At 39.7% G+C, this 21,765-nt stretch overlaps 1 protein-coding gene across 1 annotated transcript in view; it reads left to right on the top strand.

The window, feature by feature from the left end:
• Positions 1-1,134, top strand: part of GUCY2F (guanylate cyclase 2F, retinal) — a gene marked incomplete at both ends in the record, with an annotated part of 137,887 nt that extends 136,753 nt beyond the window's left edge. The window contains 2 exon segments of the mRNA XM_081081009.1: positions 863-958; positions 1,047-1,134. Coding sequence (XP_080937135.1) covers positions 863-958; positions 1,047-1,134 — 184 coding nt within the window.
• Positions 1,135-21,765: the final 20,631 nt, after the last annotated feature.

Below are 21,765 nucleotides of genomic sequence, written 5' to 3'. Positions count from 1 at the left end.
AAATTTATAAGTTAAATAATTTAGAACTGTTCCAAATGAGATCTGCTGAAAGTAAGACCATATTTCAAATTAATGAGTTAGAAACACATCCCATTACTTTCCTCAGATTTAGTAAACACATTTGTTTATTATGGATTGAAGGAAAGGAGAGAACAGGCAAAAGAGTTTTGAAAGGAGAAAGAAACTCATTGAAAGGAGGATTTATTGAAAAAAAGGGAGGCCAGAGCAGAGGCTGAAGATTTGACCCCTCGACAGCCAACTATAGATGAAGGTCTCCCTGGGGTCTCCCTACCTGTAAGAATCCCCTGGCAGGATGAAAACACTGCAGATGTATAGACTTCTCAAAGCAGCCACGATGCCCTGGGCATAAAAACAAAGTTGCACAGCCTCTTTCCATTTCTTTTCCTTTTTTAGGTTTTGTGAGCATTGTTGGATGGTGGGGTGTTGTGGGGAAGTATGTATTCTAGATACAAAAAATAATGAGTTGCCTAATGCCAAAAGATCATGGTAAAAATAATGAACAAAATCTTAAATTGAGCATCCAGGTGTTTACTTGCTATGAAGCTAAACAGCCACACATTCCCAAAGATGGAGCTGCATGACAACAGGTAGATAAAACATCTGGATGACACTTGAAATGGTGTTCACTTTTCATCTGACTGCTTTGGCAGCTTATGGAGCTTGCTTGCCTGAACCTCAGGTATATATAGCAAGCAAGCCATGCAGGAAGGAAGGTTCCAGGGAGTGATGACAAAAGGAAAGCAGAGGAAATTTCTGAGCCAAAATAAATGCTTGTACCCTATCGATCAGAAGGACGTCTTTAGGTTTATAGCATGTCTACATTTTTCCATATTTTCTATAGTAAGGGCAAAGGCACAGAAGAGACCTTCTGGCTGGTTGGGAAAAAGGGTTTCACAAAGCCCCTTCTTGTGCCCCCACCAGTGGGCAAAGTGGGTAAGTGAAGTTCACACTTTATTAGAGTCTTGCTATGTCCTACTCTGCCACACTCTCTTCTTCACTATTTTTGTTGCTCTCCTACACTGCAGTCAAGTGGGGCATGGCCTGCAACTGGTGGTTATTACAGCCTTCCAAAGAAGAAAAACAGAAAGGCAGCTGGTAAGAAACAAGCCATAAGATAATGACCAGCCGGAAAACAGAGCATAAGAGCTTGCCAGATTTTCAAAGCTAGGGCTACCTTTGGCATGAGTGCATTCTCAACCTACGCTCTGTTGGCAGAGTGTGTTGGAGTTGGTGAATTTCCAAGCTCTGCTGAATTATGCCAAAAACCTTATGGAGAAGCCTGTTGGCAGAGCAAGCTGCATCTGAGGGAGGTCAGCTGCCCTGGCCTGAGAGAGACCCTTGCCTCCTGCACTAACACATTTGAACATTAACAAGGCTGGCCTTGTTATTCAGTTACCAGGCAGGTGCACCTGCCTATTTCATTGTTGTGAACCTGGGCCACATAGTGAGTCACCTCAAGATTTGAGAGACTCACATCTACCTAAGCAATACAGCAATATTGCGTTAATCCCCCTTTCCTGGGATCTATTGGCAAGACCATCTTTGAGGGGATGCTTATATCATTTCCTCTGGAGGCACTACCTAATTCCTTCCAAGGTTGGCATTGCCAACTAAACTAATACTGGCTACTCTTACTGCTTGGCTTGAATTCAGGATAATTCCCCCATTCCTCCTCCTCTACTAGAAATATATGATTATGAAGCAGCAACAACCTAATTATTGAGAATTCTTCCCATGTATTTATCTCTAAGGAATCCATTGCTTTCTTGGGCTTCTATCAGTATCTCTCCTCTTCTTTTTTAATTCTTGATTTCATGGGGACTTTGACCCCAGAAGCTATTGCTCCCTCTACATATCCTTGAAAATCACAAAATTCTAAAGTAAGCATTAGAGCATCTCCATTAACTCCTATTCACTTCTTTTTAACATGTTCTACAATAATCACAATTCTAGAAGCAACTACCAAAGGCATCCACATGCTTCCAATTTTTCTACTAGCCTTGGTTGACTTTATTAACTCTGTGATTCTTTCTTTCCTAGGGAAACCCAGTGCATCTTCATTATTGTGACTATCACAAGTACTCTCTATAAGTCATAACATTTATACTTCAGAAAGGCTTTTGTACTGAGCATGTGGCTCCACTGTCACCCTGCCACCTGGGTCCTGGCTCTGTTCTTTCCTATGGAGTAATACAAGCATATAAGCAGCTGGGACACACACACATCCAATTTCCAGAAACATTCTTTCCTGTGGGAAAGGAAACATACTGACACACAATCAGTCTCGGCCTCGTCAGTCTCAGTTTCTGTCTCTCTGTCTTGCTCTCACCCAGCAGGAAAGGGTTTGGAAACTCTTGAAGCGTTTTCCTTTTGGGAGGGTAGTGCAGGCTTTGGAGGCACTGTAGAAAAATAACTATCCATTCTTAAAAATGTGTGGGAGTTTGCAGCAAAGACACTGAAGCAGACTCACTATCATTGGCTGTGCTTGGTAGTGCTTTCCCAGCATTACAGGTGGAAGTGGCTAGGCCATTTACACTCACTCTTTTGGACCACCTTGACAGAAGGCAGGCTTCTGTGGGCTGTGGACATATGGAATAGATTGAAGCCAATTGGGTCAAAAGTATATTTGACTTCTGATCTTGGCATCATTAGCATTTGTGCTTTAATCAGAATTTTAATGAACCACAGTGGCCTTGGAAGGGCGTGCAAATCACAAAAATCCTCAAGAAGAGCACTCTTAAAAATTTTCAGAAGGCTTGTTCTAAATCCAAGAGCTCCCAGATATCTCACTTATCTCATTAAATAACCTATGTTGATGTCACCCAGTAATGCCATCTATTCCAGAATGTTTCAGCCTTACTTTTAGTGAGATAGATCCAACTTACAAAAGACCCACAGTATCTATGAATGATTCTCATCCACTGCCACAATCATGGGAGCTGTTAGGGGAAATCTTAAGATCCAGTGGAGTCATGGAGGAAGGAAACATGCTGTGGAAGTGACTACAGGGTCTGTCTCTCAGGCAGGGCCCTGTTGTCTACCTAGTAGCTCCTTTGGCATGTTTCCAAATATCCACCACTCACCAAAACTTCCTCAAAGTTACCACTTTATCTGATTACTTTCCCTAAAGTTTCACCAACTGTGGTTCATTTGGGGTTGACAAACCTCCTCTTTCAATCATAAATGTACCTTTTGGAGGGTAAGGGACAATTAATCAGTCATATAATGAAGATGAGCTAAGCTAGATGTCCAGGAGGACAAAGAAGTTTCATTTTGATTGGAACAAGGAGAAATGACAAAGTTGGCAGTTTTTAGGAATGGAGGCTCATATTGGTTAGATTCTACCACTTAAAACATTTGCTTCGGGTTTTCCTTAGACCCCAAAATGGGAAGAAAGAATCCCTTTTCTTCTACTCTCAGGACCCAGGACCCCTGCTAGAGCTCTAATATAACTCTGCTCCATGTGGGTTAAATTAGCCTATGTGGACTGGCCTAGAAATCTGGCCACCACATATATAGCACTCTTTCTCTGAAGCAATGCATTCCAATTTCCAAATCAGTAACTTATAAATGTTTTGGACATATATCATTAGTATGTTGAGGACTACCTGTATATTAACATGTCTCCCTTTTCATGAAATTTGTAAGAACTCTTGTAAATAGCAACATCTAATTATGTAAAACTGACAAATATAATAATGTTTATTTGTCCAGTGATTCAGGAAACTTTAGCAATTTGCAAGCTGTTTGTGCAATAGAATGGTGTTGAGGGGCTTGGAAACATTTCATATTGAAATTCTGTGAATGGCCTAAAATGGAGAAAATATACTTACTGTGTTTTCTTTTTCCCACCCAGTAGCAAAGGGACCCAAGATTGAAATCTTCTCTTGGTGAGTAATGGAAAAGTTCACTCTAGTTCAACAAATTGTTATGCCTGGGCAAGAAATTAGTGAATGACTATACCTATGAGGATGACCAATCTCCAGGGTTATTCAAGTCTAATTACAGTGTAAGGGCCTCTGGGAAATAATTTATTATTGTTATTTTATTTTTAATTAAATTTATTTTGGTGACATTGTTTAATCTTGGAAGTAACTTTAATAAGCTTTTTTCATTACATAGCCATCATGCAAAAAGCTGTTTGAATGTAAAGGGTAATGAATGTGAACCCTAAGGAATGTGAAAGAACTACCTCCAAGTTGGGTTATTTCAAAATAGCAGGCACAATTAGGACTAAGATAAGGTCTATAGCTTCACAGAAAAAAGTAGGAGGTACTTTGTTTTCTTTTTCATTTTGTTTGAATTTCTAGAAAGTATTTAATGAGCATAATTTATAACTCAGATACTATGAGATTAGTGCCCAGAAAAAAATCTTCCAGCAAACATACATCTGAATTTCAGTCCACTTTGACCTCAGTTGGCTGGAATGCATAGGAGATAGGGGGAGGAAGAGTCTGGTTAATTGTGTTGTTTGGATAACTGAGAGCTAAGAAGTTTGTTTTCTTATTACTTATTATTCAAAATCTTTCCAAAACTGTATGGCCTCTTTTCTTGTCTAAGTAAGGAAAATCTAGGCAACATAATTGATTTTCCTTGCTAGATAGGTGAGTATATCAGTGGACCTCACAGTCATGTTCAGAGATGTAAAAGATATTACCAAGGTATAAGATATAGAAGTAGTGGATTGAATTGGGAAATTCCCTTAAAGTGTTTTTTTAATTGCCCTGCCTTCCCCCCTGCCCACTGGCTTTTCAACTCCCTACCCCATCCCTAATATAAATCCATTTGAACATTTGTTTTTACTTAATTATGCTTTTAGTTTTCCAGATTCTACTTTCAAGGGGTTATTGGCAGTGGTTTAAGTCACTGGCATGTTTAAAATAGTTAAGAAAGCTTTCTTCCCTTTTATTATAAAAACTAGAGGCCCATTGCACAAAAATTTGTGCACTCAGGGGGGTCCCTCAGCCCAGCCTGTGCCCTCTTGCAGTCTGGGACCCCTTGGGGGATGACCACCTGTGGACTTAGGCCCGCTCCCCAGGGGGATTGGACCTAAGCTGGCAGTCAGACATCCCTCTGGCAGCCCAGGAGCCCTTGGGGGATGTCCACTTGCCAGCGGGGAGCAGGCCTAAGCTGCAGTTGGACATCCTTAGCGCTACTGAGGAAGTGGGAGAGGCTCCCACCACTACCGCTGTACTGGCAGCAGTCAGCCTGGCCTGTGGCTGAGCAGAGCTCCCCCTGTGGGAGCGCACTGACCACCAGGGGCAGCTCCTGCATTGAGTATCTAACCCCTGGTGGTCAGTGTGTGTCATAGTGACCAGTCATTCCCAGTCGTTCTGCCATTAGGGTCAATATCACATATTACCCTTTTATTATATAGGAGTGCCTGGCCAGCCTGGGTGAGGGGCTGAAGGCCGTTTTCAGGCTGGCCACACCCCCTCAGGGTGGAGGGTCCTGCTGGGGTGCCTGGCCAGTCTGCGTGAGGGGCTGATGGCTGTTTGCAGGCTGGCCACAACCCCCAGCCACCCAAGCTCCCAGTGGAGGCTGGCTGGAAGCAGGTATCTGGGATTTATTTGTCTTCTATAATTGAAACTTTGTTGCCATGAGCGGAGGCCACAGCGGGCTCAGGGCCGGCGGGAAGCTTGGCTTCCTCCATCGCCTGGGCAACCAAGCCTCCTGCTTGCTCCAGCTCCATGGCTGCAGGCCACCATCTTGGTTGGGTTAATTTGCATACAGTTGCTCTGATTGGCTGATGGGCATGGCTTAGGGCATAGCGAAGGTATGGTCAATTAGCATCTTTGTCTTTTATTAGTGTAGATAATCTCTTTTTTAAAACAACTGAACTCAAACACATTAGCCAGTAATGCAGTTAATTCCTTTAGAACAAGCCTTTTTAAAGAAAGAAATATTTAAGGTATAATTTGATATTTTCCTCACTAATATTTAATTTTTTCATTATTATCTCACCTAAATCGGAGCTTCAAATCCAAAGCTCTTCCCAGCAGTTTTCCCTATACCTTCAGTCAAAGCACACTGGGACTCTACAGAAGCTAACTTCCCTCAGCCTCAGGTGGTCTATTTACTATGCTAAAACTGTTCAAGAGAGTACAGAAAAGTCAGAAGTTGCTTTTCAAACTCCTTGATCTGAGTTTCTAATTCTCTTGTCTAGACATGGCAGAGAAGACTGAAAATCATCTCTACTTACAGCAAGATCTCAGTCAAAAGCTAAGCTTTTAAGAATTTTAGAGAGAAGCAAGGTCTAAGTGAATTTTCCAGTAAAGTTACTAACTCAAAACAGACTTTACTTCTCCTAGAGGAAATGATACTGCACTCTAGTAGGAATGGGGAAGGACTGCTGGGGGCAAGGAAATGGAGCTGCAGGTACAGGCTCATAGATCAGAATTTTCCCAAACATGGTCTAGTCCTTTATACCCAGGAACTGTAGCCCCAGGGCTAGGCCTGCAGAATAAGGACTGGCAGCCAGTCTTTCATTGAATAACAAGATCCTCGAAGGTGATACTTAGCTCGTGCCTGATCCTATCCCTTATTTTCCTCTTTGGTATTTCTCTAGTTAAGCATGTCAACCAACCCTACCTCATGTAGCCTACTAATCCTGTCTTGTTCATGATCACATCTTGACTTGATTCTGTCATGAACCTTTATCTAAAACCACTCTATCCTTTCTTGGATTTTTTTATTTTTTAAATTTTCCCTTTATTGATTAAGATATTACAAATATGTCCTTATCCCCCCAATGTCCTCTCATCCCCCCAATCCTGCCCTCACCCTCACCCCCTGTTGTCCACATCCATTGCTTATGCTTATATGCATGCATACAAGTCCTTAGGTTGATCTCTCCCCCTGACCCCCACCCTCCTCTACCTTCCCTCTGAGTTTTGAGCATCTGATCGATGCTTCTCTGTCTCTACATCTGTTTTTGTTCATCGGTTTATGTTGTTCATTATAATCCACAAATGAGTGAGAGCATGTGATATTTATCTTTCTCTGACTGACTTATTTCACTTAGCATAATGCTCTCCAGCTCCATCCATGCTGTTGCAAATGGTAGGAGTTCCTTCCTTTTTACAGCAGCATAGTATTCCATTGTGTAGATGTGCCAAAGTTTTTTAATCCATTCATCTGCTGATGGGCACTTGCCTTCTGCATTGACCCAAAGTAAGCTTTCTTCCATTTGCCTTAGTATTTTAATTATTTGTGGGGAAGCAAAACACTCGCTACTCCCATGTACCATTTCACTTACCTAGTGGAGTATAGCCTTATTCTTACATATAAACCAATATTTTTATTCACCCAATGCTACTAGCATGTTGGCTTGAGTTGGTGGTTAAGAGAGACAAACGTGATTTTTTTCCACAGTTGTTTTTCTAAGTAGCTTATATTCCTCATCCAAAACAAAATATTTAGAAAACAACATAAAGTTTTCAAACAAAGTCAAATGTTATCACATCACTTGTTTTCTTGTGATTTATTTCTCAAAATAGATTATTGGAAAAAGAAAGCTAATGCTAATGAATTACAAGCGAGGTTCTGTTTATTGAAGTTTTACTTTACAAATTAACTTAACAAAATGGTCATCCCATGGAGGATTGTTTAAGTCCTGTTAGATTTTTTTCTCACCTGTCTCAACAGCAATACACTTTCATTATAGAAAATTTAGAAAACACAGAAAGGCACCTAGGAAATTAAAATTGTTCAAAATCCCTTTTGATCCTTTATTTTACTTTATCCTTCCTGTTTGGACTCATTTCATAGATGACTGCATGTCATTATAACATATACCCAGACAAAGAATACTTTAAATCAGCTGATTCTCATATTGCTGGCAGTGTTGCTGATATTTTTCATGGTAGAGGATGGATCTGTTTAGATTGTAGACTGCTTTCTATGATGCATTTGTTTCTTATTTTATTTGGGGTTGCTAAGCAGAAGGAGATAACAAGTGGCTATCTACCTCATCAGAGGGCTGTAACTTGGTTTACTACAAAAAGCTACTCTACCAAAAAATGTTATTCTAAGGACTCCCATTCTACCTTGTATTAAACTTAGTGTATAAATAACTTTATTACCAAGCTACTCATTTCATCACATTCTTGTCCTTAATCCAAGTGGAATCAATTTGCAAGGAGTAGAAGGTGGCAAGCAGCCAAATACTTCAAGCACTGGGTGGTCACGTCTGTGTGACATCAAGCAATGGGATGTAACTTAAGAACTCAGTTGAATCAAGTAAGCGTTAATTAGACAAAAGGCCACAATTGATTGATCATCTTATTTTAACCTTTTCTCTAGTCAAAGCTAGTTGACCTAATGAAGCACATTTCCTATTGGCTGGTTGCTTGTAGCCCATTTGAAACAATGGAATCTGTTCAATAGAATCCTTTCTCACCTCTTCTCTGATCCATGCCATCTTCTTGGGTCAAGATGATTGATAAGTGGACCACAGACATAGACACTAGCTATCTTTTAAAAAACATAATAGGTTTTTTTTTTTTTTTTGGTATCTTGTTTGGGTTTCTCTGAACTGGTTTGTAAAAACCCTGCTACCTTATTTTTTCCTTCCAGTTTGGATTTGCTGCAGGCCAAGCAACAGTGAATCTCTTTCAAGTAGGCACCGAGAGCAGTGGTGACTATATTCTCACTTTGGCTCACTGCAGATTAGAGTGGTTCCAGATGCCACTCAAGATTTTTCAAAGGTGACCTAATCCCAAGCAAATGAATATGCACATAGAATCATAGAGCTAGCAGGGCCTTGGAGACTATCAACCCTGCTGAAATGTAGAAAAGGATATTGGGGTCCAGAAAGGAGAAACCATCTTCCTAAAGTCACTATCTAGTTAGTAGAAGTGGAACTGCTCTTACCAAGGTCAAAAGGATATCTGAGGTATCAAGAAAATCCCTGACCATTGGTTATGCTTATATGCATGCATACAAGTCCTTCGGTTGATCTCCTACCCACCCCCCACAACCCTCCCCGGCCTTCCTGCTGTAGTTTGACAATCTGTTCGATGTTGCTCTGCCTCTGTATCTATTTTTGTTCATCAGTTTATAATTATCCATAAATTATGGTCTTAATTATCCATAAATGAGTGATACCATGTGGTATTTTTCTTTCATTGACTGGCTTATTTCACTTAGCATAATGCTCTCCAGTTCCATCCATGCCGTTGCAAATGGTAAGAATTCCTTCGTTTTTACAGCAGCATAGTATTCCACTGTGTAGCTGTACCACAGTTTTCTAATCCATTCATATAAGCATAACCAATGGACACAAGACACTGGGGGGGATGGGAGGCTAGGGGAAGGTCAAGGGGAGAAAAAAAGGAGACATATATAATACTCTTTGTAATATTTTAAGCAATAAAACAATTAAGAAAAAAAAGAAAGTGAGCAATACAGTAATCTATTGTTGAATAACATATTCTTAGCAAGTATTAAGATCTGTGCCTCCCCCCCCCCATGGATAGGACAGTATCAGACACACAGAAACATTTTCTTAATAAAGTGAAAAACGCATTTATGATTTCCTGATCTAAACTGAATTACATCTTGCGTATGAACACACCTTAGTTTACCCGATTTTCCAGGACAACACAAACCATGAAATGGAAGGCTGTACTATATGTTTTGTATTACTGGAGAAAAAAAAAAGAAAAGAAAATCCCCGACCCTTAGGAACACTTCTTGTTAGAGATCCTGGAGTAAGTAAGACCCCTAACTGTATGTGTAGGCACAAGCTTGGCAGGAAAATTTTGGTTTGGAGTATTTTGATCTAGGTGACTGTACTGACATCACAGGAGAGAGAGGAGAGAGAGAGAGAGAGAGAGAGAGAGAGAGAGAGAGAGAGAGAGAGAGAGAGATTATAGATTTCTTGGTCACTAAATCACCTTTACCATGCAGAAAAGATCTCATTCAGAGCCATACATGTTCCTAAAGTGATATGGCTTAAGTGGATGGAAAGCAAACCTCTATTGCTGCCCAGCCCAATGGATTTATTTGTAGTTTATAGCACATGGCCTTTTTTTTTTCTATTTGGAAAAGTAAAATCCTAGATATATCTGAAAAGAGGCCTGACTTCAGAGAGCATCTTAGGTATGTTTTCACTGTGCACATCATCCAAATAAGAACTCCAGTATGTAGTGAGGGAGGTCAGAACAGATCCAAGCCTGCAAACTTCATACAAAATTGGATAAGAACTAATTTCAATTACTATTGTTGACAATGTCTCTCTCCTCCAAAGCCTTGAAATTTGAGCTGTGGGTAAAGTAGTGCACCCAGTAGGTAGAAGCTAGCCAGAGAGGGACTTTGCCCCTGTACTCACTGACTCCAGATGCTTCAGGGATGACTGAGCCAGGTGAACTTCCTATGAGGATGCGTTCTGAGAATGAGAGATCAAAGGAAAAACAATTGCTTGGAGCCCACAAGGGGACTAGATCATGGCTAGACTCTTTATAAGTGGTATGTTAACTTCATTGTGACATATTTGGTGTAATTAAGAAGCAGGGCATGCTTGTTCTTTTGGGTATACCTTGGACCAGGAGCAATATAAGGTCAGAGTAAATTTATTGGGTTAGTTTTGAGTCTTTAGAACCTGACCCTTGGGTCAGATTTGGGGTGGCTTAGTCACTAACACCACAGGACAAATATTAATATGAAGTATCCCCATTTATGCCTATAATTTGAAAGTGTAACACTACATTAATGGTTGAAATGATAGTATTCCAAAAGAGTATCTTAAGATTATGTTAAAAATTGTTATATTATTTTAGAGAAGTAATCTCCCCCCCCCCCCCCCCCGGCTGGCCCCGGTGTGTATAACTCTGTTTTGAAGTGTATTTTTCTGGGATGAAAGTTCAGATCTTCTAATTTTCCTATTCTAAAAATTTCAATATTTCTCTATTTTTATAAATTCCTTATTATGTTACAACCTAAAATTTCATCCCTGTCTCCATCCACCACAGATCCAATTTTACCCATCCTTCAAAGTCTAGTCAAATATCACTTTCTTCAGAAAGCCTTCCTTAATCACTCTAGTGATATGTCCCTATTTCTGAATTCCAATAATAAATTTACCTATACTTCTTTAATGGTTATGTAATATTAACTTGTTTTATAGCTATTTGTTCACTTGTTTCTATTATATTTTGATATAGAGAAAAAAATAAATGTTACAAGCTTCTTGAGGGTAGGAACCATGTTTGACTAATCTTTGCACTCTGTATTGTACCTGGCAAATATAAAAGGCACACAATAAGTATTTATTGAATGAATAAATGTGTGTTTCTATGCCTCTCTGTGTATGTAGCTTTCCTCTGTGCATTTCATCTCTTCCTTTTTTGCTTAATGTTTTTCCTGTGTTCCTGTTCCTCAATCTCCCACCCTTCTTCTCTTCTTCACCCGACCTCATCTCTCACTATGTGTGTATGTGTGTGTGTGTGTGTGTGTGTGTGTGTGTGTGTGTGTGTACAGGGTACAGGGTATGGACAAAAGTAGGTTTGTAGTTGTTCATATGCAAAGTAATACAATAGTTAATCAATAATAATATAAGAATAAACTCCAGGTTTTGCATATTCATAATTATAAACCTACCTTTGCCTCACCCTGTATATACATATAGATAGATAGAGACATAGAGATAAATATAGATATACATATATGAAATAAAATATATAATTAACCATTATAAAAGCAAAGTATATTTTTAATTTGTTGTGTTTATTAAATTTAGGCTAAATGCCTTGTTTTATTCTGAAAAACAGTAATGCTTTTATATTCCTCTCATAAAGTTCTAAACAGATAAATAAAGCATATTTTTATTATGACATTGTTGGTTAACTTTTTTGTCTTGATGGGACGTGACCTTGATAGCAAAATGTTTCCCATTCATGCATTGATTATTGAATTCAGTCATTGTTTACTATGGTTTTCTCTTGAGGCATTGAGAGGTGCCCATTTTAGGTATTGTAACACTTAGCCAAGTGAAGTGGTAACTAAAGGACTAAGGGGGGTCATGATAGCTCTGTTGATATAAGTGAAAGGATACCAGGGTGACCAGGTTTTCAGTTTGTTTTATGTAGCCTCAGTAAATAGAATCTGTCCAAAATGAATGTTTTGGCGTCAAAGATAGTGAGTTCTCGGATATTATGGGTATTCAAACAGAGCCTGAATGGTCATGTGGTGGGGAGAGAGTAGATGATACTCTTAGCATTGTATGGGGTGTTGGGCTAAATTTTTTTTGTTGTTATAAATGATCCTTTCCCACTCTGAGATTCTATGGTTCCATGATTCCTTAAAATAGACGTAAGCAGTTTCCAAATGTTTCCAAATAAGGTAGGTTTCTTTCTGCTAACCTGGCTTAATACAGAGAACTGGCACAAAGAACCCAGAAGAATGGACAGTTAAAGTGAACCTTTTCTGCTTTCAAGTATCTCCTGTATCAAGTGATCCTTTGGATCACAGACAATTCATTTTTGAATTCTCTAAGGGGTATCTCAAGGAGGATTGAGATTCAGAGCCTAAGGATTTGTGGTCTCTGCCAATTACTTGCTGGTAAAGAACAGTAGAGATATACATCCCAGTCCTATCTACCTCAGAGGGATGCTGAGAAGATGGAAGAAGAGTATGTTGATGTCAAAGTACTGGAGAAAGTTACAATTTCTAACCAAATGTCAGGGATGAGAGATAGTTTTATTGCCACCAGACTGCATCTCACCAGGGAGTAGGCCCCAGGAGGGCTTTGGTGGTTAGCTATTGAGAAAAGCCAATTTGTCAGGTCTGCTATGAAGTGTCATTGCATATCTACAGGGGCAAGGCATTCAACCTCAGAGAAAGATGATTTCATGAACTTAATGAATCTTTTATGAAGTAAGGACCATCATTGACCAGTGTCAGAGTAGTGTCATAGTCAAAGACATGGTCTAGCAACCAAAAGGAATTTCAAAATAATTTAAATTCTAACACTAATAAAACACCATGAAGGAGATTTAAGACAACTCATTAAAATCTCCCTTTCTCTACAGTGGTGTTTATTTTCTTGTATCATATTTTATAGGTGTTAAGTTTCTCTCTCTTTATTTCATCACTCTCCCGCTAACTTTTCCTGGACCTCGAGGAAAAACAATTCTTTTACCTCAATATTTCCCTCTCTCCAAGCACTTTATGTGTGCAGCCTAAATCCTTCTCCCCTGCCTCCCATGTGTTCTTGCTCTCTCTTCTTGATTATGCATCACAAAAGGCCAAAGATCATTTCACAAAATATAGGGAGGAGAGGCTGGAATGGTGAGGATCTGAGAAAAGGAAAAACAACCTCACCTTGATGCACTGGGAGAAGGTTGTTAGCATATATACATTAATAATTTTCACACCATTACATCATGACATGGACACTTGGATTACCAGAATCACCCAATTTCATACCTTTTTTGTTATTGATCCAATTTCTCTTCTTTTTCACTCTAAGTCATAGACTAGGTTTTTCTACAACAGTTGGTAACAAAGATCATTGGAAACAATACCTAATTATAGCAAAACCTTCTGGTGTACATGTTCAGAAAAGGTAACAAGCAAGGTGAAAGGTTTGGGGCTCCTCTTGGACTGGTTCTATACATCAATCTGAGAGATGCTATCTTCAGCATGCAGAGGGAACATGGTGGGACTTTTTAAACTTCCCAGTGCTTCTTACATCTGAACTTCAACATTAGGATTGTGGTATAAAAACTCTAAGCATTACTCTTCAAATAAAAACCCAACCAAAAATTCTGAAGCCAAATGTAAGTATTTTGGTAATTGATCACACCATTCTTTTCTGTTGGAAAAAATTCTAAGCACTTTAAAGATGTGGAAAAAAACATATTCATCCTCTCATTCATGGTCCTAAAACACTAGCTGTATATTTAAAGAAATACCAGCTTCTGTGCATTTTAGAAAAAAAAATGGAGGTATATACTATGTTTAAATTTTTAAATCTCTTCAAGAATTCTCCTAGATTAACAAAGTCAGTTTAGTGGCTGTCTAACCCAGTGATGGCGAACCTTTGGATTTCGGCGTGTCAGCATTTTGAAAAACCCTGACTTAACTCTGGTGCCGTGTCACATATAGAAATTTTTTGATATTTGCAACCATAGTAAAACAAAGATTTATGTTTTTGATATTTAGTTTATATATTTAAATGCCATTTAACAAAGAAAAATCAACCAAAAAAATGAGTTCGCGTGTCACCTCTGACACGAGTGTCATAGGTTCGCCATCACTGCTCTAACCTTACTATTTCATTTAAGTCATGGGATGCTGATACCAGATGGGATATGCATTCTGGTTATAGATATGGAGAGTAGTAGTTGGCATAAATGCAGCAATGAGCAAAACTCAATGATTCATAGCCATATTGGCCCTTTGTCTCCATCACTCAGCAAAGACTCTGGCATGTAATAAAAAAATCTGTTCAAGCTTAATGGTTGATGACAGGGATATATCTTTAATCACCTACCCAATATCCCACCTCCAGGCATCCAAATATGTAGTTGTTGCACATTTTATGATCCCAGTAAACAGATTAAGAGAATTTCAAAGCTGTAAGGGACCTCAGAGTTCATTTGGTTTAAATTTTTTATTTCACAGACTGGGAAGACAGTACACCTTCTCAAAGTTTTCACAGCCAGTTATTGGCAGAGTCGGGACTAGAACTTCCTTTCTCCCTGTTTCAGGTGAATAGTTACTGTTAAAGTGAAACGCTGGCTTTCAGCAGAGTATCCACTATTGAAAAGGCACCAGGTGTGGTTAATAACTTCTGAACTTCATTTCAATATGTTCTGACCCCTTTCCTTTATGAAGCCAATGGATAGTGATTAATTAGGTCTTCATTGGGCATTAAAATTTCTAGTCTGCTCCATGATCTTATATTTTTCCCCTTCCTCTTTGGCACCAATTGAAAAAGCTATACAAACTGGTTTTTGGAAAAGCGCAATTGGTTAGTTATATCATATCAGTAGAAAGGAAAAGTCTTAGCTTTTGATTATTTAGTCTATACTCTTAAGAATTTCCTGACTTATACTTTCTAAATAGACTTAGTCTTTAGACCTTACAGGGAAGCAAATCATGCTTATGTGAATAATATATGTATTCAGCTTTCTCCTCCCCCATGGGAGAGAAGTTTGAAATTACCAATCTATGGATCAGTTTATGATCACCTATTGACCATTTAGTTTCCAAACCCCCTGTCTCAAATTTTCTGGCTGTGAAAAGTTACAACTAGAACAAGAATCTACTAAGAGCTGCCGGATCTAGATAAACGTTTTTCAGACTGCTTAAAATAATGCTTTAAAATATTACATTAAGCAATTTTAAAATTCCATCTTATATTTATGCCAGTGAATGCTAACTCACTTAATTATGACACAAGAGTGATATTCTTTTTCTTGGGAAAGAGATAGAGAATTGAATTTATTAAAAATCAGTTGTGGGCAATGGTGACATTAATTTCAGTGAAACTGCAGTTCTGACATGTCTTCCCTCTGCCCCTCTCTGGTCAGTTAGCTAGAGATAAGCTTGGCGTCCAGAAGGACAATTTAATATATTGAATGTTAACCAGTAAAACAGAATATTGCCCAGATGTTTAATATACCATCCACCTACCTGACTATAATATATTAATTTTGAATAGGCTGTTTTCTAGATTATGTCCAAGGTGTTATTCATTAAATTATCTCATTGGTTAACCTGCATCCTATGAGATCAGCTGTGTATTCATACAGTCTGGCAATCCTGGCAATGTGCTTAAAAGTTTCTCCTGTCATTTTTTTTTTATCATTATCATAGTGCCAAAGAGGTAGTACTAGATGTGCAATAGTTGGAGTTTATTTTCTGCTCCTCTTCCAATCCCAGCTCTGAGCTAAGGAATCAAGGCAAGGTTGACACATATGCTGAGAGATTTGGCAAATACCCTGATATTCAGATCTACAAAAGCAGCCAAACCGGATAAGTGATCTCCAAAATGGATTTTTGTTTGTGGTAGGAGTGCTGAAATGATTTGGTTGTCTATCTATGATAAATTGAGTAACTATGGAAATTCCAAAACTTATTTCCTTTTAAGCTCATTATCCTTGGAGTAAACATTAACTGGGGCTATTAACTCCAGGCACCATTAGTTTTCTGAAGAGCCACTTAACATGTCATTTCCAAATCAGAAAATTACTAATCTATTTCCTTTAACAGAAAATTTCATCATCATCTTTAGCACTATTACTGTGTACCTACTATGTGGAGGACACTGTATACATATAGTCTCTTCTGATACTCACAACAAGTCCCAGGAGGCAGGTATTATTATTAACTCCAATCCTATATAATAAAAGCATAGTATGAAAGTTGTCCCCTCAACCAAGAGTTCGTCTGGGAGATCAACCAGGGGGTAGGGCCAGCCGGGGGAAGGGAAAGAGGCCCCGGCCGGCAGCCAGCAGCTACTAGGGACCCTACCAGTGCACATGCACTGGGCCTCTAGTTTACAAATAAAGGAACTGAGTCTCAGAGGGGTTAAGCAAATTTCTCAAGGCCACAAAGGTAATAAGTGGTAAGCCTATGGGAAACCAGGTTCATTTTGATTACAAAGTCCATTCACATTCTACCATACTCACATGATGTTATTAATGTAAAAAACATTCAAACCTGTAAAGAATTTTTGTGAGTTTATTTGAGCCAAACTGTCAACAATTGCCAGGAAGCAGTATCTCAATGGATTGGGAGGTTTCACATCTATTTTTATACATTACAATCAAAGGAAGGAATGTAGGTGGGTTACATGAAATCCATTGGTGATAGATTAGAGAGGTGGGAGAAAGCAAAGCTGGGGGAGGAGGGGAAACCCTGGCATTGGATAAAAAAGTAAAATGATAGACACATACTTAGGTGGGTGCAGGAATAATTAACATGATAACAATGAAGAAATTTGTGGTATCTGTCTTGGTGCCCAGGCATATTAGGTTGTGTCCCAAGGGGTCTGGAGAAAGGGAAGTTACGAGTTACCCAGACATTTCAAGAATGTGTTATTATAGATGCAAAAAGACATATAGGCTCAGTTAAGGTAAAGGTTGGCCTTGTCAGTGAAGATACTGGCCTAGGATGTAACTACCCACCATAACTGCTTTTAGTTAAAGTTTAATTTCAGACCATCCTTTGTGGTTACTTTAGGTTTCTGAGTTTGCAAGACCACCATGCAGGCCTTCCCTGAGCTTGTCAGGTTAGCATGTGGCCCCTTTTAGTCCACAACTATTATTTGTGGTATCACATTGGTTTTGTCACCTTTTAAAAATGCTTTGCAAATTCCAGTGTTTGTGTGAGAGTTAACTGTTCTATCTTGGGTTGAAGCTTTTATTGTTTTACTGGAGGCCCGGTGCATGAAAATTCATGTACTGGAAGGGGAGTCCCTCAGCCTAGCCTGCTCCCTCTCACAGTCCTGGAACCCTCAGGGGCAGGAGGCGACCCAGTGATCAGGGGAAGGCAATGCCCCATCACACCTCTGCTGCTGCCACTGCCGGCAGTGCAAGCCTCAGCCTGCCCTGGTTACCTGAGCCTTGGGTGGCACTGGGCAGCTGGGCAGCCACCATCCAAGGCTTGCCTGTGCCTCGGGCCAGCCCTGAGCAGCTGGGAAGCTGCCATCTGAGGCTTGCCTGTGTCTTGGGCCGGACCTGGGTGCCTGGGGGGCTGAGGGGACTGGAGGACTCCGGAGGCAGGCTCACGGAGCAGGCAGGTGCCTTGCTGTGTGCCTGCCGCCCCAGTGGGACTGAGGGGACTGGGTGCCACCATCTTTGAGGGCAGGGCAGTCAATTAGCATATTCCCTCCTTATTGGTTGTGGGTGCCGCCATCTCTGAGGGCAGGGCAGTCAATTAGCATATCCCCTCCTTACTGGCTGGGGGTGCGACCTTCTTTGAGGGCGGGGCAGTCAATTAGCATATTTCCTTCTTATTGACTGTAGGCACCACCATCTTTGAGGGCGGGTCAGTCAATTAGCACATTTCCTCCTTACTGGCTGTGGGCACCACCATCTTTGCAATGGTGTGATGGCCAATTAGCATATTCCCTCTTTATTAGATAGGATAAGTTTAAAAAGATATTAACTTGCCTGGCTGGTTTTGCTCAGTGTTTGCGCATTGACTTATGAACCCACCATAGACTCCTCTTTAATTAAAAAGTTTAATTTCAGACCATTCTTTGTGGTTACTTTAGGTCTCTGAGTTTGCAAGACTGCCATGTAGGCCTTCCCGGAACTTCTCAGGTTAGCATGTGGCCCCTTTCATCCACAATGTGAAATTATCAAAGAAGATAAAAATAACATTTTTACTGAATTCTGAAATCTGGTAATTTACTTCCCACTTGAGGGAACAGTTTCTTTGGTTCAACAGATCCTTGATGTATGAGGAAGCTATTGGACAGTAAGCATATACAGCAACCAGACGTGTGTGTGTTCCCTGGGTTTGTCTGGCTGTGTAGGAAGGAATAAGTCCCTTCAACATGTGAAATAAAATAAGCAAACATAAACCATTAAATCACATTGCTGTTAACTGAAGTTTCAGCCTCTAAAAAGGTTTTGTTTCAAAACAGTTGACAGAGGGAAACCTATCTACTGAACCAATTAAGAAATTATCTTTATTGTTGAAAGTACTAAGATGTCCCTTTTGTTTGTTTGTGTTTTTTTTTTCCCATTGACCCTCTCCACCCATACCCGCCCCTCCCAGGCCTTCAGCACTCTATTGTGTGAGTCCATGGGCTATGCATTTATGCATATAAGTTCCAATGTTAATCACTCCCCACCCACCCACCCCACCCTGGCTTTCCCTCTGAGATTCCACAATCTGTTCCATAGTCTCTGGTTCTATTTTGTTCATTAGATTCCACATGTGAATGAGATCATGTGATATTTATCTTTCTCTGACTGGCTTATTTCAGTTAGCATAATACTCTCCAGGTCCATCCACGCTGTTGCAAATGGTAAGAGTTCATTCTTTTTTACAGCAGCATAGTATTCCATTGTGTAAATGTACCACAGCTTTTTTATCCACTCATCTGCTGTGGATAAAACTAGGACTGTTTCCAAATCTTAGCTCTTATAAATTGCACTTCTATGAACATAAGTGTGCATATATTCTTTCTGATTGGTGTTTCTGGTTTCTTAGGATATATTCTTAGAAGTGGGATCACTGGGTCAAATGGGAATCCCATTTTTTTATATATACTTTTATTGATTTAAGGAAGAGAGAGGGAGAGAGAGAAACATCAATGATGAGAGAGAATCACCAATTGGCAACCTCCTGCATGTCCCCCACTGGGGATTGAGCCTGCAACCCAGGCATGTGCCCTGACCAAGGATCAAACCATGAACCTCCTGGTTCACAAGTGGATGCTCAACCACTGAGCCATGCTGGATGGGCATGGAAGTTCCATTTTTAATTTTTTGAGGAAACTCCACACTGTTTTCCACAATGGCTGCACCAGTCTGCATTCCCAGCAGCAGTGTACTAGGGTTCCCTTTTCTCCACATCCTCACCAACACTTGTCCTTTGTTGATTTGTTGATCATAGCTATTCTGACAGGTGTGAGGTGATACCTCATTGTCATCTTAATTTGACAGAGGAAATCTCTTGGATGATTAGTGACTTTGAGCATTTTTTCATATGCCTCTTGGCCTTCTGTACGTCCACTTTGGAGAAGTGTCTATTTAGGTCCTTTGCCCATTTTATTTTATTTTTTTTTATTTTTATTTTTTTTAGTATTTTTTTTATTGCTTAAAGTATTACAAAGGGTATTACATATGTGTCCATTTTATCCCCCTCCCTAGACAGTCCCCCAGCCTCCCCTATCCCCCAGTGTCTTATATCCATTGGTTATGCTTATATGCATGCATACAAGTCCTTTAGTTGATCTCTTACCCCCCCCTACCTCCTGCCCCCCAACCCTCCCCGGCCTTCCCGCTGCAGTTTGACAATCTGTTTCAGGCAGCTCTGCCTCTGTATCTATTATTGTTCAAAAGTTTATAATGGTCTCTATTATCCATGAATGAGTGAGATCATGTGGTATGTTTCCTTCATTGACTGGCTTATTTCACTTAGCATAATGCTCTCCAGTTCCATCCATGACGTTGCAAATGGTAAGAGTTCCTTCCTTTTTAGAGCAGCATAGTATTCCATCGTGTAGATGTACCACAGTTTTCTAATCCATTCATCTACTGATGGACACTTAGGCTGTTTCCAGATCTTAGCTATGGTGAATTGTGCTGCTATGAACATAGGGGTGCATATATCTTTTCTGATTGGTGTTTCTGGTTTCTTGGGATATATTCCTAGAAGTGGGATCACAGGGTCAAATGGGAGTTCCATTTTCAGTTTTTTAAGGAAACTCCATAATGTCTTCCATAGTGGCTGCACCAGTCTGCATTCCCACCAGCAGTGCACAAGTGTTCCTTTTTCTCCACATCCTCTCCAGCACTTGTCGTTTGTTGATTTGTTGATGATAGCCAGTCTGACAGGTGTGAGATGGTACCTCATTGTTGTTTTGATTTGCATCTCTCGGATGATTAGTGACTTTGAGCATGTTTTCATATGTCTCTTGGCTTTCTGAATGTCCTCTTTTGAAAGGTGTCTATTTAGGTCCTTTGCCCATTTTTTGATTGGATTGTGTATCTTCCTTTTGTTAAGTTGTATGAGTTCCCTATAGATTTTGGAGATTAGGCCCTTATCTGATATGACATTGGCAAATATGTTTTCCCACACAGTGGGTTTTCTCGTTGTTTTGTTGATGGTTTCTTTTGCTGTGCAGAAGCTTTTTATTTTGATGTAGTCCCATTTGTTCATTTTCTCTTTAGTGTCAAGTGCCCTAGGAGATGTATCAGTGAAGAAATTGCTTCAGCATATGTCTGAGATTTTGTTGCCTTTGGATTCTTCTAGAATTTTTATGGTTTCCTGTCGTACATTTAAGTCCTTTATCCAGTTTGAGTTTATTTTTGTGTATGTTGTAAGTTGGTGGTCTAGTTTCATTTTCTTGCATATATCTGTCCAATTTTCCCAACACCATTTATTGAAGAGACTATCTTGGCTCCATTGTATGTTCTTGCCTCCTTTGTCAAATATTAATTGAGCATATTGGTTCGGGCCGATTTCTGGGCTCTCTATTCTATTCCATTGATCTATATGCCTATTCTTGTGCCAGTACCAGGCAGTTTTGAGAACAGTGGCTTTGTAATACAACTTGATATCTGGTATTGAGATCCCACCTACTTTGTTCTTTTTCAGGATTGCTGCAGCTATTCGGGGTCTTTTTTTATTCCAGATGAATTTTTGGAGAGTTCGTTCTAGATCTCTGAAGTATACCGTTGGTATTTTATTGGGAAGTGCGTTGAATTTATAGATTGCTTTGGGTAGTATGGACATTTTAATGATGTTGATTCTACCAATCCATGAACACGGTATGTTCTTCCATCTGTTTATGTCTTCCTCTATATCTTTTTTCAACGTTCTGTAGTTTTCTGAGTAGAGGTCTTTTACCTCTTTAGTTAAGATTATTCCTAGGTAGCTTAGTTTTTTTGGTGCGATGGTAAACGGGATTGTTTTTATAATCTCTCTTTCTGAAAGTTCACTATTGGTGTATAGAAATGCCTCAGATTTCTTGGGGTTAATTTTGTATCCTGCTACATTGCCAAATTCATGTATTAAGTCTAGTAGCTTTTTGATGGAGTCTCTAGGGTTTTG

This window comes from Myotis nattereri, assembly GCF_964212035.1.
Source record: "Myotis nattereri genome assembly, chromosome: X".
NCBI lineage: Eukaryota > Metazoa > Chordata > Mammalia > Chiroptera > Vespertilionidae > Myotis > Myotis nattereri.
Note: the sequence above shows the minus strand (reverse complement) of the source record. Positions and strands in the feature narration are given on the sequence as shown.